Here is a 27,012-nt window from a genome sequence, read left to right as displayed (position 1 = left end):
GCACGGGAGAGAATCTCTTATTCTGTCAGTTGCTAAGACCATAGGAAGAGCACAGTATTTGGGTGGGAGTGTGCCGTTTTTCCAGGTACAGTCTGTCATGGCTTCCGTTGGGTAGGAAATGGAAATCCCCTGACCCCTGTCCTTCCCAGGTGAGGTGACGCCCCGCCCTGCTTCAGCTCGCCCTCCAACCAATCCGAATGAGATAAACCAGGTACCTCAGTTGGAAATGCAGAAATCACCCGTTTTCTGCATCGATCACACTGGGAACTGCAGACCAGAGCTGTTCCTATTCACCCACCATGGAACGGACTTATGATTGGATTTAATGTTTAGCTCTTTTTGCATGCCAGGCACTATACTATGAACTTTATGAACATTATGACATTTAAATTTCACTGCAGTTCTCTATGCTGAATTATTATCTGTGTTTTACAGATGAGGAAACCAAGGCTTTGGTAGAATAAGTAACTTGGCCAAGGTGACACAGACCCAACCCTTTTTGACTGTTCAGGACTAGAACATTAATAAAGCCAACTGGCCCAGTTGAGGATCAGGCTGCTGTCTTTGGCGTCACTGTCACCGTGTTCAGTCCAACAGAGCCACATGTTCACAGACCAACCAGCGTCCCACACAGACCTCAGTGTCCTGCTTGCAGCAGCCAGAACTACTTCCCATTCGTCAGTCATATAAAGGTTTTTGTTAACAGTTTGATAGTTGAAATCATGTTATGTTCCATGATATCAGTTAGCTATTCCAGGAAACCAATGGAAAGATAGAAAGATGTTACATTAAAACAACTCACTGAAATATTTCATTTGAAAGACTTTAGGAGACAAGATTTAGAAAAATCTGTGTAAGGTCCCTGTGTTTTAGTACTGCTAGGTAGACCACTACTAATAACCATTTGTTATCATTGAAAAAGTTGCCCAGGCGTGGTGGCTCACGTCTGTAATCCCGGCACTTTGGGAGGCTGAGGAGGGCGGATCATGAGGTCAGGAGTTTGAGACCAGCCTGACCAACATGGTGAAACCTCGTCTCTACTAAAAATACAAAAATTAGCAAGGTGTGGTGGCAGGCGCCTGTAGTCCCAGCTACTCAGGAGGTTGAGACAGGAAAATCGCTTGAACCCAGGAGGAGGAGTTTGCAGTGAGCTGAGATCGAGCCACTGCACTCCAGCCTGGGCAACAGAGAGAGACTCCATCTCTAAATAAATAAATAAATAAAAAGTCAGCAAATTTGAAACACTTACATTTTTTATAAAACATCTTTAGAACACACCGAAATCTCCAATGTTAGAATAATGTTTAAATACATTAGCATAAGTCCTCAATATAATTCATACATGCAATAAGATAACTATGGAGATTTTAGAAACAAAAAATATTTGTAATACAACAGAAACATCCTTCCCCAAAACATTTGTTCTGATGGCAACTATATAAAGTATACTTCTAAATGTGGACTCCCTGGAAGGTTCTATGAAAAATAAAAGCCTCAGCGTGATGAGATTATGTGCTTTTTAAAAGTAAAAAATTTCAAATGGGAAAGATGATTTACCATGTTATAAACATGTAAAAAAGAAACCAATGTAAATTGATCAAGAAAACAGGACCAAAAATACTGACTGGTTAAAAAGAAAACCAAAGTTAAAAGTATGAATTCAAGCTTAATAATACTTATTTGTTTAATACAAATATATGCCTATGTTAAGTGCCAGGAACTGTGCTAGTGATACATAGATGGAAAACCACAGCATTTTCTATCATTAAAATTATATTGTTTCAATTTATAACATGTACTAACAGTTTTTCAAAAGTTGACCTTTATTTCATAATCTGTCTTTCTGACAGTGATTTCTATAAAACTCAAGCTTCCGTCTTTTGTAAGTCAGCCTCTTTATCCCTGGCTTGGTAATCTGGTATTTGCTTTCTAGTAAGGTAAACTGAAATAGAAACTGGAGACACTGTACTTTATGTATAATCTCTCATTTAGTTAAGCAGCATTAGAACATTGCCAGTTAGCAAATGGCTTCTTGGGGGTTACTCTACACCCCCGCCCTACTCCCCAACAATGAGGCATACTGCTGAGGGTTTCAGTTAGGAATGTGTTCATTTGCAAGTAACAGAGAACCTGTCTAACTTGAGCTTAAACAGAGGTGTTTCAGTCTCTCCTGGTAAGTCTGGAGGCTGAACTTGTTGAGGGCCTGCCTTGCTGGGATTCTCTTGGCCTTTTCTGATGCCTGTCACCTCAAGGTGGAAAGGCTGCCCCGCACCGCTAGCCCTCACATCTGGATGCCAAGCTGGAAGAATGAGGAAGGGCACGGACGAGGGGCCTTAGCAATGTAATCTGTCGGCTTCAGCAGGAAAGCCAAGCTCTGTCCAGAAGCTCCACCTAGCACACTTGGGTGTACACCTCACTGGCCAGATCTGGGTCACATGGCTGCTTCAGCTATAAGTGTGGCTGGGAAAACTGGAGCTTTAGTTTTTTAGACTTCACAGGGCAGATCATGAATGGCTTTGGTGTAACTAGGCTAATGTCTGCCACAGTACTTTCTGCCATTTGCATCCTCTTTTATGACAGCATAATGCCTAATAAGGCCAAGGATGGGGTTTTATTTAAAGAATTTGCCATGAAATTAGGTATATTTGAGGTACCCTACTCAATCACTGGAAAGTTCCTGAGGTCTTTGACAAGGGAAAGAGCCTCAGTCCTTTCCTCCCTTTTTAATTGAAAGGAAGAATCGTCTTAGGGCCTTCTACCTTCCTTAATCCAGTCCAGGCCCTCCTTTGTAAATTTTGTCAAGCTATTTAAAAAAAACTTTCCCCTTCTATTTTCTCTCACTGTCTTTGACTTTTTTCCATTTGAGATACGTAAGAGGTCCTAATCAGCCTTATGTCTACCCCAAGTCAGAATAAAGAAAGCTGTGTGTTTGAACTGTGAAAGCAGGTGAAATAAAGAACTGTTGTGTTGAATATCTAAAGCCTTTGAAAGCACTCAGAGGTTACTATATTTTTGACAGAGGCCATATCTAGCACAAAGATAGAAAAGCTAGTATGTTTGAGTGAATGAAACAATTGAGCAGGTGCCCATTACTGTTTAGGCCTTTTCTTATTTAATTTTCTAGTGAGCCTATAGAAAAAAGATAATTGGGTTCTGTTAAAAGCTTTACGCAGATTATATTTAACAGAGTTTTATTGAACCAAGAATATTTTGTGAATTGGGCAGCCCCCTGAACCAGCATAGGTTCAGAAGGACTCTGACACTGCTTCATAGTCACAAAGAATTTATGTACAGAAAAAGGAAGTTAGGTACAAAAACGGGAATAATCTAATGGAAGTTAGATTGGTTACAGCTTGGTGCTTGCCTTGTTTGGACACAATTCGAATAGTTGGCTGCCTTAATTGGCTAAAATGCTGTGATTGGTCCAAGAGTAGGTTACAGTCTGTTTACGTATCTAGTTAGGTTACAGTTCACTATGGATGGAGAAACCTTTAGGCTGAACTCAAAATATGTAAGAAGGTAGCTTTAGGCTAAGTTTGTTTTTTTTTTTTTTTTTTAATTGAGACAGAGTCTCACTCTGTCACCCAGGCTGGAGTGCAGTGGTGCGATCTCAGCTCACTGCAACCTCCGCCTCCTGGGTTCAAGGGATTCTCCCACCTCAGCCTCCTGAGTAACTGGGATTACAGGTATATGACAGCCATGACAGCTGGCTAATTTTTGTATTTTTAGTAGAGATGAGGTTTCACCATGTTGGCCAGGCTGGTCTCGAACTCCTGACCTCAGATCATCCGTCCACCTTGGCCTCCCAAAGTGGTGGGATTACAGGTGTGAGCCACCGCTCCTGGCCTTAGGCTAAACTTAATTTAGCAGTTTATTTCACAGGTTTGGAAATGGAAGCTAAGAGAGAAGCCAAGTAATATCTCCAAGGCTACGCATCTATCAGGGTCAAAATTAAAACCAGGACAACCTGACTCTAAAATATATACTTCCCCCGAACCCCCCTCCCCCCCGGTTTTCCTCATTGTCCTCTGTGGCTCATTTGTCTTCAGTTAAACTTGCTATCCCATTATTGTTCGTATTCAATCTCAATGTTAAAAAAAACTCTTATTCAAATTGATTATGTCTCTTTATTTCCTATTGAGTCCCAAGGTTCCAGCATCAGCTAGTGAGTCCCATGCTGCAGCATCAGCTATGTATACCCTGGAATTCAAACATAACTAGACCTGTCCGGAAGCCTATGGAAGGAATCTGGCAGGCTCTGCTTGATTATATAAGTTAACTGGCATCCTCCCAGGAAAGAAGTAATCCTACAAGAAGAGAGTAGAGGCGTGCAAGTTTACTTAGCAGTCAGTGCCACAGAGTAGGGGGTTAAGGCTGAGTCACGTGCAAGGTAATTATTTAGCCTGTCTTCTGATCCAATCCCTAGGGACTCTTGGGCCAGGAGGTTGCCAGTGAAGGTTCCAAGTGTCTTCACTAAGATTTCCACGGGTCATTGAGTTTTCACTCGGAGTCAGGAGACTCCGCAGCTTACTGCCCAGGGCCCTGTGGGGGTGAGTCACCAGGGCTTGGGTGCAGGCATTGGGGTCCTCAGGAGATTGACAGATCTGGAGTCAAAGGGTAAAGGCTTATCCATTCAGTGGCCAAGAAGGCTGCTTCAAAGCACATCTGAGGGAGGAGTTTGCTTCAGAGCTCCTGAAGTTAGTGGGGGGAAGTGGTTGAGGGTAATAGAGTACTAAGGCCGTAATGGGAAGCAGATTCAGGGAAATACCCTGAATCTCAATTGCCATATTTGCAAATGTATCAACAATTTGATAAAACCATTTGAGCAAAGCAAAACACTTTTTGTTTTGTTATGCACTTGCAACTATTAAAATTAACTGACAATAGAATTTATTTAAACATGCAACTACATACTAGTTTCTTTTTCAATCATTGTCAGAGTTAGAAGCAGTCTTTATTCGCATTAGGGTCTAGAGACTCTTCTGAATTATTTCAGCTATGTACAGTTAAATGGAGCATCCTAAGCACAATGCTTTTCAAAACTGTGCTGCTTTGGGATTGAGAAAGACTGTCATTTGATCCACATTCCTGTTGGGCTAAATGTAAGTTACATTTGTTCCTAAATTAAATTACTCACTTAGTTTGAATAGTTTCTCTTGACCATCACCTGGAAATCTTTGATGTTTAGGACTGGAATAATTCTTGAATCATCCATTCGGTTAATATTTATTGAAGGCCTCCAGCACGCTGGTCTTTCTGCTTCCAGAATTGATGTTGTAGAGAGAGAGGTGAGAACAAAAACAAGGAGACATATAAATAAATAAAATTTTAATAAATTTAGGCAATAAAACTTCAGCAAGGTGGTTAGAGAGGGCTCTTTGAAGAGGTGATACTGAAGGTGAGCCCTCAAGGATAAAAGAATCAGCCCTATTGTTGGTTGGGGGGAAAGTTCCCCATCTCACAGGCCTTTCTACCTGTGAACGTCTTGTCCAGTCCTTAACAAATGTTTAATAAAACTGACAAAATCTCCTGGCCTTGGGGAATCTATATTCTTTTTTTTCTTTTTTTTTTTTTTTGAGACGGAGTTTCACTCTTGTTGCCTAGGCTGGAGTGCAATGGTACGATCTCTGCTTACTGCAACCAGGTTCAAGTGATTCTCCTGCCTCAGCCTCTCAAGTAGCTAGGATTACAGGCATGCACCACCACGCCTGGCTAATTTTTGTATTTTTAGTAGAGATAGGGTTTCACCATGTTGATCAGGCTGGTCTCAAACTCCTGACCTCAGGTGATTCCCTCGCCTCAGACTCCCAAAGTGCTGGGATTACAGGAGTGACCCACCACACCCAGTCGGGGGATTTATATTCTAGTGGGGGAGATAGACAAACAAATACATAATATCTACAGTCTGTCAGATGCCAAGTGCTGTGGTGAAAAATACAGCAGTGGAGGGGAAGTAGAGAGTTCTGGGGTAGCTGGTAAAAGTGTAAAATCAGGTGGTCAAAGGAGGGCTCACTGAGAAAGGGAACTTTGACCCAGAAATGGAGATCTGTGATCTAGCTCAAAGGTTGGCAAGCCTTTTCTATAAAGGGCAGCTAGTCAATGTTTTAGGCATTGGGGGATCACACAGTCTCTGTTGTAACTTCTCAACTCCGCCATTGCAGGGAGAAAGCAGACATAGACAATATGTGAGTGAATGGGTGTTGCTGTGTTCCCATACAGCTTTGTTTATGGACACTGGTGTTTATATTTCATATAACTTTTACATGTCATGGAATACCATTATTCTTTTGTTTTTTGCCCCCAACTGTTTAAAAATATAAAGACCATTTTTGGCTGCAGACCATGCAAAAATGGTCAGTGGGCTGGATTTGGGCCTTGGGCCATATTTTGCCTACTCCCAATCTAATGCAAAGGGTTCTGTGTTCCCTTTAATTGCTTTGTATGGTGTGTAGTAGTGTTTGAATGTTAGGGTGAAATGCACTCTTCATCCTTTTAGATAACCTGCCTGTTTTAGTTCCAACATATTGGTTGTTGCTCTATGGAGTAGGTTAAGCAAATTCCTGTTTATCCAGTGACAAATATTCACTCACATATATTAAGTTTATGTCTTACAGCTTTTATTGCCAGGCTCTACTGTGCAGTAATAGCTGTTATTTTCAATCCTTCATCATAATACAGGATTTCTGAAGTCATTTTAAATAGCAATTAAGAATTGCATTTGAGTGCAAGCTATAGAAAACTGGATGAAGAGTGGCTTAACTTATTAAGGGTTTGTTTGTCTAATACAGAAAGGTGTAGAATAGGTTGTGCATGAAGAGACTGGGGTGGCGGCTACAAAATGTCATTAAGGATCCAGGCTACTGTCTTTCTGCTTGAGCATATAGTATTTTCACATATTTATGGTGTTTGTTTTCACATTTGTGAAATGGTTTCTGCACCTCCATGCACCATATCTGCATTTCTGCAAGTAAGGAGACTAGAGAAGGGCAAAAGCCTGCTTTGTGTTTTCATTCATTTAAGTGAAGCCCTCCCAAGGACTGTCTGCCTCACATCTCATTGGTCAGAACTGTGTCATGTGATTACCTCTGACAACAGAGGTGTTTGGGTAAAAATGATTTTGTAGCTGAGCACATTGCTTTTCTAAGTAAAACCAGCCTTCTGTATTTAGAAAGAGAGGGAGATTGGTTACTGGGTAAATAACTACCATTGTTTTGCTTCCAAGGGTGTTTAAGTAAAAAAAAAAAAAACCAGGTGAGTTGAAGGTACCTTCCACCCATGGATCAAATGACATAGATGAGGTCAGGCACGGTGGCTCACACCTATAATCCCAGCACTTTGGGAGGCCGAGGCGGGCGGATCACCTGAGGTCGAGAGTTCGAGCTCAGCCTGACCAACATGAAGAAACCCCATCTCTACTGAAAATACAAAAATTAGCCAGGCGTGATGGCACATAGTGGAGGCTGAGGCAGAAGAATCACTTGAACCCAGGAGGTGGAGGTTGCAGTAAGCCAAGATCGCACCTTTGCATTCCAGCCTGTGCAACAAGAGCGAAACTCTGTCTCAAAACAAAACAGAACAAAAAAATGACATAGATGAAAGCAGTGACTGTTGGCCCACAATTTACTTCTCTTCCATTTGCTTAGGAAATTCCTTTTGATATTGATTGTAAGATTCATTTCACTTCAGAAGTGTTGAAATGTGGGGAGAATAAAAAATTCATTGTGTGGAGGAAATGATTGTGTATGTTATGGCTATTTGGACTCTGGAGTTAAGCCCAGCACATGAAGTGCCCTTGATGGCTTCCTGTTGCCGCATGGGAAGCCTCTCTGTTACCTGGGCCCCACCCAGTAGGCTGATGTGTTCCTCTAAGTTCCTGCTTCCTGAACTGCCTGCCCCCGCCACTCTAGGGGGGGGTGCTGTCAGTTCCAGGCCATGTTCACCTCTGCAGACCTTACAAACAGGCTGTGGTAGTGTGACACATCTTCCTTCCTGATGCTAGTATCACAGACGTCCACTTGAAAACTTCCTTCTCCAGATTAAGTTTCTCCTACCTTGTTACTTGGGTGATTTGCTATAGTACTAGCTAATTTTCTAAGGTTTTACCTGTTTTGTTTTTTCTTGTCTTCTTTTTAATCATCTGCCCTTTCTTATAAGTGAATCATGGGGGCCAGTGACTCAACAAAATGCTTTGAGTTCTGCTTCATGTCACATCGGGAAAACGTGATTTGTATAAAACAGGGCATCTCTGTGGTGTGTACTGCCATCCTCCAAGCTGTTCTGTGGAAGCTAGGGTGCCACCTCTCTCTCGTTAAAATACATTCCTTCTTTTTACTCTTTTGAATATTAACACATTTATTATAATGTTCAAAACATTTTAAAGTAAAACTCTTGCTCCCACTTTGTTTCCTTACCCAATTCCTGCTCCCCTAGCCCTTGGATAACCGCTTCTGTTAGTTTCTTACGTGACCTTCAAGAATTTTTTAAAACAATGTAAATACAAGCAAATATAAATGCGTTCTTATTTTTCTCCGTTTTTTTTGAAGTGAGCTTAGTCTACATATGGTTCTGCTGCTTGTTTTTCTTTTTAACCTACTAATATGTCTTGGAGAGCTTTTCATAACAGCGTTAACAGTACATACAGAGCTTCTCTTTTTTTTCTTTTTAAGCTGCATAGTATTAAAGTGATCTCTTTAAAACACAAACCTGGACATGCCTCCTGGTCATCAGATTGAAAAAATATAGTATATATAGGGGTTTGGCACTATCTGTCATTTCAGGTGTCTTCTGGGGGTCTTGGAATGTATCCCCCATGGATAAGGAGAGACTACTGTGTTTTCATTCCATCTCAATTAGTTAGTATGTACTCTTAAATTAAGAAGGTAGGCAACATTTTGAAAACTTTGCAGAGATGGATTTGCAGCTCCTCAAGAGCACATCTGACCCCTAGTGACTGAAGAAGGAAAAGTGAAAGATCAGAGGAATGAAAAGGGTTAAGAAAGAGTTCAAAGTAAGATGATATTCTTTGTTTACTCTCACCTTAGAAGTGGAGAACATTTTTCTCCTGTGAATTGATGAAAGGATGCTTTCATGGTAGTGGCTACAGCTGTGGAATTTCTGAAGAAGGCTGCTGAGGGGAATAAAAATGTTGCTGCTGTCATGAATCAATGAAATGTCGACATCTCAGATAGTCTATACATGGTTTTCACATGGTTTTGGGCAAAGGGAGCTTTTATGACTATAAATGTCAACTTCTTGCAAGGGTAAGGGTAGGGTTGGGGTGGGATGGGGAGTGGTTATGGCCCACTGAGAACTAAGTCACTCTGTCATCTCATAGTCCGTTCTTTCCAAGCCACCTGAATTGTGCTCCCGAGTTCTGGGGAGTCTAGGTTGATGAAACGACTGTGTTAGTGGCCAGGTGCAGTGGCTCATACCTGTAATCCCAGCACTTTGCGAGGCCGAGGTGGGTAGATCATCTGAGCCCAGGAGTTTGAGACCAGCCTGGGCAACATAGAGAGACCCCATCTCAAAACAGCAACAACAACATCAAAGACACGACTGTGTCGGGACTGGCTTAGTCTTCCATTGGATATCTAGTGAGTGGACAGTGCGTGACACCTACATAAATCACTTCTTTTTTGGTATCAATGACATAAATCTAGTTCAGTTTGGAAGTATATACATACTGTTTCAGATAAGCATATCTACTTATTTGTTTGTCTTCTCTCTTTAGATAAAGAAGAAGCAGCAAGATGTGGTTAGATTTCTGGAAGCCAACAAGATAGAGTTTGAGGAGGTGGATATCACAATGTCAGAAGAACAGAGGCAATGGATGTACAAAAACGTCCCCCCGGAAAAGAAACCCACTCAGGGCAACCCCCTGCCACCTCAGATATTTAATGGCGACCGATACTGTGGAGTAAGTGGCTAGACTGTTATCATGCTGTTTCTTTTTATTGTTCAGAACACGTCACCTAGAGTGCAGGTGGGTTTTTCCAGTGAAGACTGTGCCTTCTTCACCCAATGCCCATTCAAATCCGCAAGTCTAACAGAGGGTGAAGTTGAGACGGGATGTGAGTCCAAGGTCATGGACTGTGTATGTATGTGCGAGGGTTGTGTGGTATGTGAATGTAAGTGCACATGTGTCTGTCAATCTGAGCTCTGTCTTTGCTTTGGAAACAGAAGTAGGAAGGGAAGCTCTGTGTGTGTGTGTATGTATGTATGTATGTATGTGTGTATTATGTTTTAAATTTTGAAGCATTAAAATAATCATTTTAATTATTAATTTATTAATCAAAATTTTTTTATTAATACATTTTAGGGGGCAGTAGTAGAGGGGGATAATTATCTTTGAATATCCCTTTATGGTATAAATAACTGCTAATAGCTGATTGTAAACAAGAGTTCCATTTCTTATGATAATGAGCCAGAGGGATCATTAAGAATATCAGTGCACCTCATATATGAACATATATCAGGTGCTTTCCTGCTGCATGTAGCATACGAGAAGATGAAGAAGTCGCTTTCATCTATCTACCTATTTTCTTACTCCTTAGGTTAAGAAAAATAATTGAGAAACTTGTTTCTAATGAGTAAGTTAGGATTTGCCTTTTGCCATATCTCTAAGTATCTAAGTCAGTGTTTATTCTTGGACCTGTACTATAGTTATTTAAGGACGGTCTAAAGAAGAAGGAGCTACAGAGCTGAGGTGCTTGAGATTAAATAAATAGCTAGGCTGTAATTAGCATGGAGGAAAGGAATAACAGCCTTTGGTGGCTTCAAAGAAAACAATCCTTTCTCCCACGTGCATAATGGGGAATGAGAAGTTGCAATATAAAGCCATGTGTAGATTATACAGGGAATTCTTACCTGTAGCATCCTGAGGAGAATCCTGAACATGGCATTAGACATAAGTTTGAGTACTAGTACTGCCTTATGTCAGCTGGGACACCTTTGGGAAGTTACTTATCTTTTTAAGCCCCAGTTTTCTTATCTTTAAGCAAGGGATAATGTCTGTCTTACTGTGTGATCATTTCAAAAGCATTTGTTAAGCATATTATTATATAAAAATGAAAATTGTTATTTTATGGGGTTTTTAATATCATTATTTTATATTTTATTGAGAGAAGTATGTGGTAACCAAGGGTGTATTTTATTCATGATTACCAAGGATATAAAATGTACTCTTGTGCCTGCAGACCTAAATGAAGTAATAGCTGAAAATGTTTGCAAAGTATATAGTTCAAAATAAAATTAAGCCATAAGTCAAATAGTGCTAGAAGGCTTAAAACAAAAATATAGCAGTTTTCTGTCCCTCGGACTTCGAGACTTTGAAAATGCTTTTATTCTAGTCTTATGGTTTAGTGGTAGTTTCTGGGTACAGAATTCTGGGTTGGAAAGGATTTTGATGATATTGATTCAGTGTCCTTTGGTTTTCGCTGCTACAATTGAGATGTCTAATGCCATTTTCCTTGATTGTTTATGGTTTTGTCAGTTTTTTCTATGAAAAATTTTAATCTCTTAATCATATATGTATTCACCACATCTTTTGGTGAATTATTATGGTATGAGCTGTTTTTCATTCACTGTGCTGAGTGCTCAGTATGCCTTTTAAGAAATTCTGTGATTGCTGATTACATGTGTTCTTATATTATTTTTCCTGAAAATTTTCTCCCTACGTTTTTCCTTGTTCCCTTTCTCTTGAGTGCCTATTAATTTGGATATTGGATTTCTTACATTGATTTTCTAATACTTTAATCTTTTTTTCTAATGTCCATCTATTCGATTTTTGTTCTTTCTGAGAAAGAACAAAAATATATATATATACATATATATAATCTATTTTATATATAAATAAATATATAAATCTATTTTATATATAAATATATATAAAATCTATTTTATATATAAATATATATAAAATCTATTTTATATATAAATATATATAAAATCTATTTTATATATAAATATATATAAAATCTATTTTATATATAAATATATATAAAATCTATTTTATATATAAATATATATATATATATAAAATCTATTTTATATATAAATATATATAAAATCTATTTTATATATAAATATATATATAAAATCTATTTTATATATAAATATAATCTATTTTATATATATAATCTATTTTATATATAAATTTATATATAAAATCTATTTTGAAAATCTTTGTTGTTTTGTTGACTTATTGAGAGAAAGGAGGTAGAGACATCTTTGTTCTACCATGATAGAAGCAGAAGTGTTCAGTGCTGTTTGAATAGAGGAATATATTGAATGAATAAAAGAATATAATGTAAAAAATAGTTAACTTTACTCCTTATTTTTATCTCTTTATGACTTCTTCTAGCTATCTATGTATCTTTGCCCTTTGAAGTCTGTGGAAATTTTTTCAAGTAGACTATCTGGGAGCTGGCTAGAGGTTTATATTACATATTGATTAAACTGTGCCAGCTAAATGGCATCTTCTCTGCTTAAACAGTGTTAGTCCTGTGGTGGTGGTCACGACAGCTATTGGTGTACGCACTGTCATCATAGTCTGTTCTGGCAAGAGTTTTGAGACAGTGTTGGCTCTTATCATGGTTAGGTAAATTTGACTTTGACATAAGCATTAGAGGGCAACTAACCACAGGCCTTGTTCATCTCACCTGCTTCTGTGCACCTTGCTTTACCTAGTGATAGTTTCTACTGGTCTCATCTGGTTGGTTAACCTGTAGAAACCTACCACATTGCGAGTGACATGATCCAGAAAGCTTGTACATTTTTATTTTGTTTTCTGGAATTAGAAAATTATTATTTTGGGGAGTGGAGGCAAGATGGACGAATAGGAAGAGCTCTGGTCTACAGCTCCCAGCGTGAGCAACGCAGAAGACGGGTGATTTCTGCATTTCCATCTGAGGTACCGGGTTCATTTCACTAGGGAGTGCCAGACAGTGGGTGCAAGACATTGGGTGAAGCGCACCATGCGTGAGCCGAAGCAGGGCGAGGCATTGCCTCACTCGGGAAGCACAAGGGGTCAGGGAGTTCCCTTTCCTAGTCAAAGAAAGGGGTGACAGACGGCACCTGGAAAATCGGGTCACTCCCACCCTAATACTGCACTTTTCCAATGGGCTTAAAAAACAGCACACCAGGAGATTATATCCCGCATCTGGCTCGGAGGGTCCTACGCCCACGGAGTCTCGCTGACTGCTAGCACAGCAGTCTGAGATTAAACTGCAAGGCGGCAGTGAGGCTGGGAGAGGGGCGCCCGCCATTGCCCAGGCTTGATTAGGTAAACAAAGCAGCCAGGAAGCTCGAACTGGATGGAGCCTACCACAGGTCAAGGAGGCCTGCCTGCCTCTGTAGGCTCCACCTCTAGGGGCAGGGCACAGACAAAAAGACAGCAGTAACCTCTGCAGACTTAAATGTCCCTGTCTGACAGCTTTGAAGAGAGTAGTGGTTCTCCCAGCACGCAGCTGGAGATCTAAGAACAGGCAGATTGCCTCCTCAAGTGGGTCCCTGATCCCCGAGCAGCATAACTGGGAGGCACCCCCCAGTAGGGGCAGACTGACACCTCACACGGCCGGGTACTCCTCTGAGACAAAACTTTCAGAGGAACGATCAGGCAGCAGCATTCACGGTTCACAAAATTCCACTGTTCTGCAGCCACCGCTGCTGACACCCAGCAAAACAGCATCTGGAGTGGACCTCTAGCAAACTCCAACAGACCTGCAGCTGAGGGTCCTGTCTGTTAGAAGGAAAACTAACAAACAGAAAGGATATCCACACCAAAAACCCATCTGTACATCACCATCATCAAAGACCAAAAGTAGATAAAACCACAAAGATGGGGAAAAAACAGAGCAGAAAAACTGGAAAGTCTAAAAAGCAGAGTGCCTCTCCTCCTCCAAAGGAACGCAGTTCCTCACCAGCAACGGAACAAAGCTGGACAGAGAATGATTTTGATGAGTTGAGAGAAGAAGGCTTCAGACGATCAAACTACTCCGAGCTACAGGAGGAAATTCAAGCCAAAGGCAAAGAAGTTAAAAACTTTGAAAAAGAATTAGACAAATGTATAACTAGAATAGCCAGTACAGAGAAGTCCTTAAAGGAGCTGATGGAGCTGAAAGCCAAGGCTCGAGAATGTCGTGAAGAATGCAGAAGCCTCAGGAGCCGATGCGATCAACTGGAAGAAAGGGTATCAGCGATGGAAGACGAAATGAATGAAATGAAGCGAGAAGGGAAGTCTAGAGAAAAAAGAATAAAAAGAAATGAACAAAGCCTTCAAGAAATATGGGACTATGTGAAAAGACCAAATCTACGTCTAATTGGTGTACCTGAAAGTGACGGGGAGAATGGAACCAAATTGGAAAACACTCTGCAGGATATTATCCAGGAGAACTTCCCCAATCTAGCAACGCAGGCCAACATTCAGGTTCAGGAAATGCAGAGAACAACACAAAGATACTCCTCGAGAAGAGCAACTCCTAGACACGTAATTGTCAGATTCACCAAAGTTGAAATGAAGGAAAAAATGTTAAGAGCAGCCAGAGAGAAAGGTCGGGTTACCCACAAAGGGAAGCCCATCAGACAAACAGCGGATCTCTCGGCAGAAACTCTCCAAGCCAGAAGAGAGTGGGGGCCGATATTCAACATTCTTAAAGAAAAGAATTTTCAACCCAGAATTTCATATCCAGCCAAACTAAGCTTCATAAGTGAAGGAGAAATAAAATACTTTACAGACAAGCAAATGCTGAGAGATTTTGTCACCACCAGGCCTGCCCTAAAAGAGCTCCTGTAGGAAGCACTAAACATGGAAAGGAACAACCGGTACCAGCCACTGCAAAATCATGCCAAATTGTAAAGATCATCGAGGCTAGGAAGAAACTGCATCAACTAATGAGCAAAATAACCAGCTAACATCATAATGACAGGATCAAATTCACACATAACAGTATTAACTTTAAATGTAAATGGACTAAATACTCCAATTAAAAGACACAGACTGGCAAATTGGATAAAGAGTCAATACCTATCAGTGTGCTGTATTCAGGAAACCCATGTCACATGCAGAGACACACATAGGCTCAAAATAAAGGGATGGAGGAAGATCTACCAAGCAAATGGAAAACAAAAAAAAAGGCAGGGGTTGCAATCCTAGTCTCTGATAAAACAGACTTTAAACCAACAAAGATCAAAAGACAAAGAAGGACATTATATAATGGTAAAGGGATCAATTCAACAAGAAGAGCTAACTATCCTAAATATATATGCACCCAATACAGGAGCACCCAGATTCATAAAGGAAGTCCTGAGTGACCTACAAAGAGACTTAGACTCCCACACAATAATAATGGGAGACTTTAACACCCCACTGTCAACATTAGACAGATCAACGAGACAGAAAGTTAACAAGGATACCCAGGAATTGAACTCAGCTCTGCACCAAGCACACCTGATAGACATCTACAAAACTCTCCACCCCTAATCAACAGAATATACATTTTTTTCAGCACCCTCAAACTAGAACTCAGGATTAAGAAACTCACTCAAAACCGCTCAACTACATGGAAACTGAACAACCTGCTCCTGAATGACTACTGGGTACATAACGAAATGAAGGCTGAAATAAAGATGTTCTTTGAAACCAACGAGAAGAAAGACACAACATACTAGAATCTCTGGGAACATTCAAAGCAGTGTGTAGAGGGAAATTTATAGCACTAAATGCCCACAAGAGAAAGCAGGAAAGATCCAAAATTGACACCCTAACATCACAATTAAAAGAACTAGAAAAGCAAGAGCAAATACATTCAAAAGCTAGCAGAAGGCAAGAAATAACTAAAATCAGAGCAGAACTGAAGGAAATAGAGACACAAAAAAACTCTTCAAAAATTAATGAATCCAGGAGCTGGTTTTTTGAAAAGATCAACAAAATTGATAGACCACTAGCAAGACTAATAAAGAAGAAAAGAGAGAAGAATGAAATAGATGCAATAAAAAATGAAAAAGGGGATATCACCACCGATCCCACAGAAATACAAACTACCATCAGAGAATACTACAAACACCTCTACGCAAATAAACTAGAAAATCTAGAAGAAATGGATAAATTCCTCAACACATACACCCTCCCAAGACTAAACCAGGAAGAAGTTGAATCTCTGAATAGACCAATAACAGGCTCTGAAATTGTGGCAATAATCAATAGCTTACCAACCAAAAAGAGTCCAGGGACAGATGGATTCACAGCCGAATTCTACCAGAGGTACAAGGAGGAACTGGTACCATTCCTTCTGAAACTATTCTAATCAATAGAAAAAGAGGGAATCCTCCCTAACTCATTTTATGAGGCCAGCATCATCCTGATACAAAAGCTGGGCAGAGACACAACCAAAAAAGAGAATTTTAGACCAATATCCTTGATGAACATTGATGCAAAAATCCTCAATAAAATACTGGCAAACCGAATCCAGCAGCACATCAAAAAGCTTATACACCATGATCAAGTGGGCTTCATCCCTGGGATGCAAGGCTGGTTCAACATATGCAAATCAATAGATGTAATCCAGCATATAAACAGAACCAAAGACAAAAACCACATGATTATCTCAATAGATGCAGAAAAGGCCTTTGACAAAATTCAACAACACTTCATGCTAAAAACTCTCAATAAATTAGGTATTGATGGGATGTATCTCAAAATCATAAGAGCTATCTATGACAAACCCACAGCCAATATCATACTGAATGGGCAAAAACTGGAAGCATTCCCTTTGAAAACTGCCACAAGACAGGGATGCCCTCTCTCACCACTCCTATTCAACATAGTGTTGGAAGTTCTGGCCAGGGCAATTAGGCAGGAGAAGGAAATAAAGGGTATTCAATTAGGAAAAGAGGAAGTCAAATTGTCCCTGTTTGCAGATGACATGATTGTATATCTAGAAAACCCCATTGACTCAGCCCCAAATCTCCTTAAGCTGAGAAGCAACTTCAGCAAAGTCTCAGGATACAAAATCCATTTACAAAAATCACAAGCATTCTTATACACCAATCACAGACAGAGAGCCAAATCATGAGTGAACACCCATTCACAATTGCTTCAAAGAGAATAAAATACCTGGGAATCCAACTTACAAGGGACATGAAGGACCTCTTCAAGGAGAACTGCAAAACACTGCTCAATGAAATAAAAGAAGATACAAACAAATGGAAGAACATTCCATGCTCATGGGTAGGAAGAATCAATATCGTGAAAATGGCCATACTGCCTAAGGTAACTTATAGATTCAATGCCATCCCCATCAAGCTACCAATGACTTTCTTCACAGAATTGGAAAAAACTACTTTGAAGTTCATATGGAACCAAAAAAGAGCCCGCATCGCCAAGTCAATCCTAACCGAAAACAACAAAGCTGGAGGCATCATGCTACCTGACTTCAAACTATACTACAAGGCTACAGTAACCAAAACAGCATGGTACTGGTACCAAAACAGAAATATAGATCAATGGAACAGAACAGAGCCCTCAGAAATAATGCCGCATATCTACAACCATCTGATCTTTGACAAACCTGACAAAAACAAGAAATGGGGAAAGGATTCCCTATTTAACAAATGGTGTTGGGAAAACTGGCTAGCCATATGTAGAAAATTGAAACTGGATCCCTTCCTTACACATTATAGAAAAATTAATTCAAGATGGATTAAAGACTTACATGTTAGACCTAAAACCATAAAAACCATAGAAGAAAACCTAGGCATTACCATTCAGGAAATGGGCATGGGCAAGGATTTCATGTCTAAAACACCAAAAGCAATGGCAACACAAGCCAAAATTGACAAATGGGATCTAATTAAACTGAAGAGCTTCTGCATAGCAAAAGAAACTACCATCAGAGTGAACAGGCAACCTACAAAATGGGAGAAAATTTTTGCAACCTACTCATCTGACAAAGGGCTAATATCCAGAATCTACAATGAACTCAAATTTACAAGAAGAAAACAAACAACCCCATCAAAAAGTGGGCGAAGGACATGAACAGTCACTTCTCAAAAGAAGACATTTATGCAGCCAAAAACACATGAAAAAATGCTCATCATCAGTGGCCATCAGAGAAATGCAAATGAAAACCACAATGAGATACCATCTCACACCAGTTAGAATGGCCATCATTCAAAAGTCAGGAAACAACAGGTGCTGGAGAGGATGTGGAGAAATAGGAACACTTTTACACTGTTGGTGGGACGGTAAACTAGTTCAACCATTGTGGAAGTCAGTGTGGCGATTCCTCAGGGATCTAGAACTAGAAATACCATTTGACCCAACCATCCCATTACTGGGTATATACCCAAAGGACTATAAACCATGCTGCTATAAAGACACATGCACACGTATGTTTATTGCAGCACTATTCACAATAGCAAAGACTTGGAACCAACCCAATGTCCAACAACGATAGACTGGATTAAGAAAATGTGGCACATATACACCATGTAATACTATGCAGCCATAAAAAATGATGAGTTCATGTCCTTTTTAGGGACATCGGTGAAACTGGAAATCATCATTCTCAGTAAACTATCGCAAGGACAAAAAACCAAACACCGCATGTTCTCACTCATAGGTGGGAATTGAACAATGAGAACACATGGACACGGGAAGGGGAACATCACTCTGGGGACTGTTGTGGGGTGAGGGGAGGGGGGAGGGATAGCTTTAGGAGATACACCTAATGCTAAATGACGAGTTAGTGGGTGCAGCACACCAACATGGCACATGGATACATATGTAATAAACCTGCACATTGTGCATATGTACCCTAAAACTTAAAGTACAATAAAAAAAAAGAAAATTATTATTTTAACCTGGAGAAGCTAGGCATGTGAGGCATAGAGTAAACAGCTGCTAAGCTACTTGGTAACCAGTGTAGACAATTGCCTTCTCTCTCATTTAGCAGTTGAATATCTTGCCTTTTGGAAGGAGTTCCCCACTGAATGGAATCTCCCTGGCACGACCAATCAGTTTTTTCTACCCCAGAATTTGAACATTGAGGGGATGATGTAGAAATACGGGGTCAGTTGGAGGTTGTATGTGGCAGTGAGTGTCCAGGGGTGATGGGGCCAACCATAGCTGTGGCTAGTGTCCTTATGCAGCTGATCTGGGGTGTGACATGAGTGTATTCTTGGCTACCCAGACAGGGAAATTCCTTCTGTTTTCTAAACTGGTCCTCTAGTTTTAATGCGGAGTCTTGCCAACTCCCTATGATACCTCCATAATTCATAATTCCTCTCCTTCAAAGTTGCTAGTATCTTTCTCAGTTATTTGCATCAAGAACCCAAACCGCCACAACTTATTCTTGTTGATTCCCTGGAGTGGAATCAATCCTTACTGTGAACAGGATTCTTCCTTCTCTGAGAATGTGGGTGATGAGATTCTAAAGGTAAAGGACCCAACACTTTGGCTTTTATGATGAATTGTAGTGTCTGATTTGGATTTTAGAAAGCTCTGGGCCTCATGTCCAAAGTTTTAACTGTTTGTTCTCTCTCAGTGGAACTGGCATTTGTGCAATGCATCAGAAATGAAAACTCACCCACTTATACTAAAGGAAAATACCTATTCCTCTTTCATTTCTTTTCTCTCTCTCTCTATTCAGCAAACAGATGATTTGGATTTCTTTATATAATTTTTCTTATTTTTATTTTAAATTTTCTTTATTGTGATAAAAACATATAACACTTACTATCTTAAGCACTTTTAAGTGTACAGTTCAGTAGTATTAGATGTATTTATATTGTTGTGAAACAGATCCCTAGAACTTTTTCATCTTGCAGATCTGAAACTATATCCCTTAAACAACTCCCCTTTGCCCCCTTCCTCAGCTCCTGGTAACCACTATTCTACTTTCTCTATATAAAGTATCTACTTTAGATACTTCAACTAAGTGGAATCACACACTACTTGTTTTTTTGCAACTGGCTTCTTTCACTTAGCATAATATCTTCAAGGTTCATCCATGTTCTAGCATGTGACAAGATTTCCTGCCTTATTAAGACTGCATAATATCCCATTGTATGTATGTGCCACATTTTGTTTATTTATTCATCCATTGATGGACATTTGGATTAAATTCACCTCTTGGCTATTGTGAATAGTGCTGCTATGAACATGGGTGTGCAAATATCTCTTTGAAATCCTGTTTTCAGTTCTTTTAATTTTTAGAATTATTTTATATTTCTTTTATTTTAGATACAGGGAGTACATGTGCAGGTGTATTACATGGGTATATTGCACTGGAATAGTGAGCATAGTATCCAATAGGTAGTTTTTTTGACGCATATCCCCTTCTGTCACCACTCTAGTGGTTTGCAGTGTCAACTGTTTGCATTTTATGTCTATGGGTCCTCCATGTTCAGCTCCCATTTATATGTGAGAACATGCAGCATTTGGTTTTCTGTTCCTGTGTTAATTTGTTTAGGATTATGGCCGCCAGTTCCATCCATGTTGCTGCAGAAGACATGAGTTTATTCTTTTTTAAGGCTGCATAGTATTCCATGGTGTATATGTATCACATTTTCTTTATCCAGTACATCATTGATGTGCACCTAGGTTGATTCCATGTCTTTGCTATTGTGCATAGTGCAGTAATGGACGTATGAGTGCATGTAACTCTTTGGTATAATAATCCATTTTCTTTTGGGTATATACCCAGTAATGGGATTGCTGGGTTGAAAGATACCTCTGTTTTAAGTTCTTTGAGAAATATTCAAACTGCTTTCCACAGTGGCTGAACTAATTTACCAACAGTGCGTAAGCCTTTCCTTTTCTCTGTAGCCCTGCCAGCTTCTGTTGTTTTTTGACCTTTTAATAATGGCCATTCTGACTGATGTGAGATGCATCTCATTGTGCTTTTGATTTGCATTTCTCTGATGATTAGTAATGATGAACATTTTTTTTCATGTTTTTTTTTGGCTGCTTTTATGTCTTCTTTAGAGAAGTGTCTGTTCATGTCCTTTTAATGGGATTATTTGTTTTTTGCTTGTTGATTTAAGTTCCTTATAAATTCTGGATATTAGACCATTGTGAGACGCATAGTTTGTAAATATTTTCTCCCATTTGTGGGTTGTCTGTTTACCCTGTTGATAGTTTCTTTTAAATATATACCTAGAAGTGAGATTGCTAAATTGTATGGTAGTTCTATTTTTAATTTTGGGGGGAACAGCCAAACTATTTTCTATAGCAATTGTACTATTTTGCCTACCAACATTACCTACCAACACTGCAGAGAGGTTCTAACTTCTACACATCCTCACCAACTTTTTTTGTTATTTTTTAAATGGTATCTACTCTAATGAGTGTGAGGTGATAACTCATTGTGGTTTTGATTTGCATATCTCTGATATTGGCGATGTTGAGCATCTTTTGAATATGTTTGTTAGCCATTTGTATATTATCTTGGAAGAAGTATCTATTCAGGTTCTTTGCCCATTTTAAAATTAGGTTATTTGATTTTTTTGTTTTTGAGCTGTAGGTGTTCTTTATATATTTGGGTGGTAATCCCTTATCAGCTATCTGATTGGCAAATATTTTCCTCCACTCCATAGGTTGCCTTTTCACTCTGTTCATTGTGTCCTTTGATGAACAAAAGGTTTTAACCTTAATGTAGTCTTGTTTGTCTATTTTTGCTCTTGTTACTTGTGCTCTTGGTATCATATCCAGGAAATCAGTGTTTGCCAAATCCAATGTCATGGAGCTTTTCCCCTGTGTTTTCTTCTAGGAGTTTTATAGTTTTGGGCCTTGGGTTTGTGTCTTCAATCCATTTCAAGTTAGCTTTTGTACCTAGTGTAACATTAGGATCTAACTTCATTCTTTTGCATGTAGATACCCAGTTTTCCCAATACTGTTGAAGAGACCATCTTTTTTCTCAATGAGTGGCCTTGATATGCTTGTCTGTTATTTGACCATGTACAGAAGGGTTTATTTTGGACTCTCTGTTCTGTGCTATTCGTCTGTATGTCTGTCTCTATGTAGAATCACACTGTTTGATGACTATATCTTTGTAATATGTTTTGAAATCAGAAAATGTAAGTCCTTTAAGTTTGTTCTTTTTCAAAATTGTTTTGGCTGTTTAGGGTCCATTGATTTGCCGTATCAATTTTAGGATGATTTTTTTTTCCTATTTCTGCAAAAATTGCTGTTGAAATTTTAATAGGGATCATGTTGAATCTGTAGATTGCTTTGGGTATTATTGACATCTATAATATTATCTTCTAATCCATGAGCATGGGATATCCATTTATTTGAATCTCCTTTAATTTTTTTCAGCATGTTTTGTAGTTTTCAGTGTACAAGTCTTTTACCGCTTGGTTAGGTTTATTCCTAACTATTATTTTTGATGCTGTTGTAAATAAAATTGTTTTCTTAATTTTATGTTTCAGTTATTTATTGTTAGTGTCTAAAAACACAACTGATATTTTTTGTGTGTTGATTTTGTATCCTACAACTTTGCTAAATTTATTAGTGCTCTTTTATTTTTATTTTTTAACTGGTGGTTGGAAATGGAAATTCAGTCAAGTTTCATTTGACTAGGGGCACATTAACTAGTTTGTGGATTAACCCTCAAGGGGAAAAAAACACAGTGGCTAATCAGATAGTCAAGACAGATTGGTGCAGTTTGACTGAGGATGCCATATCTAGAGTCAGGCATTAGGTGAAGCTGGGGAGAAAAACCAAGTGGGGTGGAAAATGTGGTTGGAGTTAGCCATGTAAAGTTCTGTTTTATAATGAAGAAAGAAGAGCTTAGCTGAGAGACAGATGGCAAACTGTTTTTATTGAAAAATAACCTTTATATCATTTTCCATGAGTTTTAATGTTTTAAAACTATTGAGTTAATTTTGTTTTAGATGCTGTTTGTGGAATGTTAGATTTGTGCTTTAGCATTGGACAAGTTGCTAACCAAATAAGATTATGTTAAAGCTTTTTACTAGTTTTGTGAAGTAGTGATTTGGGGCTAACTGCCTGCATTCCCCCATACTACCTTAGTTAATTGAGGCCTGAAAGTAGGCTAGAGATTGATTAGACTAATTTTCAGGAGGAGTATGAAGGGTAAATTACCAGCAGTTGGTATTTATGGTGTCTCCTTTCCTCTTCATTCTTTGTCATGAAAGGAGACAAGGAGATGTGTTAGCATTTTCTCACCATTTGTAGAGGCTCAGAAGCAGAGCCCAAGCACAACTACGTATATACAGTTGCAGTTCTTCTCAAGTGCGGTGTTTATGTAAGACTTTTGGGAACACTATCCTGGGAGTAGAAGTGTGTTTGGAATCTTTTTTTAAGCATAAAGAACCTAATCCCATTATTACCAGTTTAAAAAATCCCCGATCCCTATATAAGATTTCACTTTACGTAGTCCCAGCTACTGGGGAGGCTGAGGCAGGAGAATCACTTGATCCCAGGAGGCAGACGTTGCAGTGGGCAGAGATCGCCCCGCTGCACTCCAGCCTGGGCGACAGAGCGAGACACTGTCTCAAAAAAAAAAAAAGATTTCACTTTAAAACACTACACTATTATTTTATACACACACACTACACACACACACATATTTCAAGTGCCCACACACAAACAAAAAATATGGTCTTCAACTACGGTCTGACAAAAAGTTACTGGAAAGAGATATTTAAAAGTATTTATGATGAATTAATTGGTTATTCAGCATTATTTTTATTAGTGCTCATTTCCCCAGCACTAAAATCAATATGCAAGTACAGAAAGTTTGACAAATGAGAATGGGAAAAAGGGGGAACAGTCAGTTTTACCTTTCAAAGAAGACTGCAAACATTTGCTTTATATATTGCCTCTTTTTAATTTTTTTAATTATTTAATTAATTTATTTATTTATTTATTTATTTTTTGAAATAGAGTCTCGCTCTGTAGCCCAGGCTGGAGTCCCAGTAATGGGATTAGGTTCTTCATGCTTCAAAACAGATCCCAAATGCACTTAAAATATATGATCGCAGGACAACATTCCCAAAAGTCTTACATAAACACTGCACTTGAGAACAACTGCAACTGTATACACTTAGCTGTGCTTGGGCTCTGCTTCTGAGCCTCCATAAATGGTGAGAAAATGCTAACATATGTCCTTGTCTCCTTTCATGACAAGATGATTATTATATGTGTTGCTGATAAAACCAGAGTTGGGTTTCTCAGTACCTGGGGGTGCCCAAAGTCAGAGAAGACTGCCCATCTGCCCGGAGCATCCACTCGACTTGAAGATTTTCATCATGTTGCAAAACTTAATATTTTTAATAGCAAAACAAACACTGGTACTATAAAGACACATGCATATGTATGTTTATTGCGGCACTTTTCGCAATAGCAAAGACTTCAACCCAAATGTCCACCAATGATAGACTGGATTAAGAAAATGTGGCACATTTACACCATGGAATACTATGCAGCCATAAAAAAGATGAGTTCATGTCCTTTGCAGGGACATGGATGAAGCTGGAAACCATCATTCTCAGCAAACTATCACAAGGACAGAAAACCAAACACCGCATGCTATCACTCATAGGTGGGAATTGAACAATGAGATCACTTGGACACAGGGCAGGGAACATCACACACCAGGGCCTGTCCGGGGGTCGGGGGCTGGAGGAGGGATAGCATTAGGAGAAATACCTAATGTAAATGATGAGTTGATGGGTGCAGCAAACCAATGTGGTACATGTATACCTATGTATCAAACCTGCACGTTGTGCACATGTACCCTAGAACTTGAAGTATAATAATAAAAAAAAATACTGGTATATTATAGGGCAAGATGTCTCATTTCCATTAAGTTTTAAGATTAAACAAAGATTCAAAGGAATTTCACATTTATGGGACCTGCTTCAAAATCTGTCCTTCAATCCTCTAGATCAGGGATCAAGCCACCTGGTAAATATTTTAGGCTTTGAGGGCCACGTAGTTCTCTGTTGCATATTCTTTTCTGTTTCGGTTTTTATTAGTTGTTTTTATTTTGTTTTCCAACCTTTACAAATGTAAACATCCTTCTTTTTTTTTTTGAGATGGAGTCTCACTCTGTTGCCCAGGCTGGAGTGTAGTGGCACAATCACCGCTCACTGCAGCCAGGTTCAAGCAATTTTTCTGCCTCAGGCTCCCGAGTAGCTGGGACTACAGGTGCATGCCACCATGCCTGGCTAATTTTTGTATATTTAGTAGAGATGGGGTTTCACCATGTTTGCCAGGATGGTCTTGATCTTCTGACCTTGTGATCCGCCCACCTTGGCCTCTCAAAGTGCTGGGATTACAGGTGTGAGCCACCGTGCCTGGCCGTAAACATTCTTCTTAGCTCACAGTCCCTTCCGTAGTCTGCCCCTGCTCTGGACATTGCATTCACATTTCCCTCTGCCTCTTGGAGTTCCTTAGTGGATATGTTTGAGAAACACTGGATTGGCTGTTTCCCAGGTCTCTGTCCTGACAATTGAGTGTGTCATCTGGTAGAATGGAGTAGAACAAAATGATGCACAGAAATTTTCACCTACGTCATAGCCTCTCTGCAGTAATAATGTGTTACTAGAGCTCTGTTTAGAGTCAGTGAGGAAAACAAACAAACAAACAAAAAGCAAAAGTCCAAAACTGTAACTGTTATCCACAGGAGATTGCACTCTATTTCAAAGATATGGATGTTATTCATTTAGGGCTAATGGCTACATCTACTATATGATGCTTAAGGGAAAGCCCTAAAAATCACTCCACACTGATCTTTCTTACCTCATATACCCAGTTGATTACCAAATCCTGTAATTTTTACATCCTCCATAATTCTGCCCTGTTTCTCTCTCAAAGCTCAATCCAAAGGTGTGTTGTTATTACACTTTCTCTAATTAACTAGGACTCTGTTTATTACTTCTTCTCCCCCATGCCCAGCAAACTTGTGCCTTATTACTGCTAGTATGATATTTATCTCATAGGTTTTTTTAAATGTCTTTGCTTTCAGTTGGTTTCCAAGCACCTTGTGCTCACCTTTACCCTATTTGTCTTAGTATCTGGTATCCAATAGACTGCTAGAAACACAGAACATACCTAACAAACATGGTTATATGAATGGATAAATACCTACACAGGTGTTTTCAGCTCAGGAGGTAGCCAGCCTATTCTGTTGGGACATGCCTTGTCAAGGTTCTGAGCATTTGCTGTACGTGATTTGAAGTCCGTTAAGCTAGACTGTGCTGCATTCCCATTTTATTAATAAAATTCGAAGCCAGATTGTTAAAAGCAATCTTATTGAATCTACTTTTAAAGTTTTACAATGAAATCCATTTAGAAAACTAACTCTGTTAGAAGCTCACCTATCCCACAGGCAGCATTTTCTTAAGAAACTTTATCTGCATTTGAAAATCTGTATTCCAAGGCCTTCTGTCTAAAAGATCAGTTATCTAATCAAGGATAATGTTCTCCATCAGATGTTTTCCTGTAAATATTCCTATGTGGCATCTTTCCAGATACCAGGAGGGGAAAAGTTGAGTAGTAGAGAGGGTGTGATACAAATTCTCCTTTATGGTTGATTGCTGATCAGCTGCATGCCCGGAAGCACAGCAATATAATTAGATATTCTCTCCTGTTTTATCTTTTCGGTATAACTCTAGCTTTTATTCTTCTGTCTATAAATGTTTAATCTCCCATTTTCACCTTCCTGAGTTGTTTGCCTTAATATTCTACAGTGATGAATTCCTGGGATTGACTTTCATAAAAATGATGACTTGTGCTGTGAATACTGAAAGCCTTCATCCAGACAGTTTGAGGCCTCCCCAGTTGCATGGCTAGCAGTATATCTTAACTAATAGCCAAACTGGTGGTTTTCTTACTGTTTCAAATTCTGTCTCTTTCTGAACCTCATGCAGTTGGGGTTAATGAAGAGAGAACAAAACTGTTAAGACAACCAGGCCATGTTAATATCACTTTGGACAAAGGGTCCAAAGTGAAAAGTTGGTTTTCCTCTGCTCTTCTTTCTGCAG

At 39.3% G+C, this 27,012-nt stretch overlaps 1 protein-coding gene across 1 annotated transcript in view; it reads left to right on the top strand.

Moving 5' to 3' along the window:
* SH3BGRL2 (SH3 domain binding glutamate rich protein like 2) overlaps positions 1-27,012 on the top strand; it is a 75,866-nt gene that overhangs the window by 32,785 nt on the left and 16,069 nt on the right. The window contains exon 2 of the mRNA XM_003258265.3: positions 9,731-9,916. Coding sequence (XP_003258313.1) covers positions 9,731-9,916 — 186 coding nt within the window. The remainder of the gene's footprint in view (positions 1-9,730; positions 9,917-27,012) is intronic.

This window comes from Nomascus leucogenys, chromosome 18 (genome assembly GCF_006542625.1).
Source record: "Nomascus leucogenys isolate Asia chromosome 18, Asia_NLE_v1, whole genome shotgun sequence".
NCBI lineage: Eukaryota > Metazoa > Chordata > Mammalia > Primates > Hylobatidae > Nomascus > Nomascus leucogenys.
The sequence above is the reverse complement of the archived record's forward strand: the minus strand, read 5'-3'. Positions and strand labels throughout refer to the sequence as shown.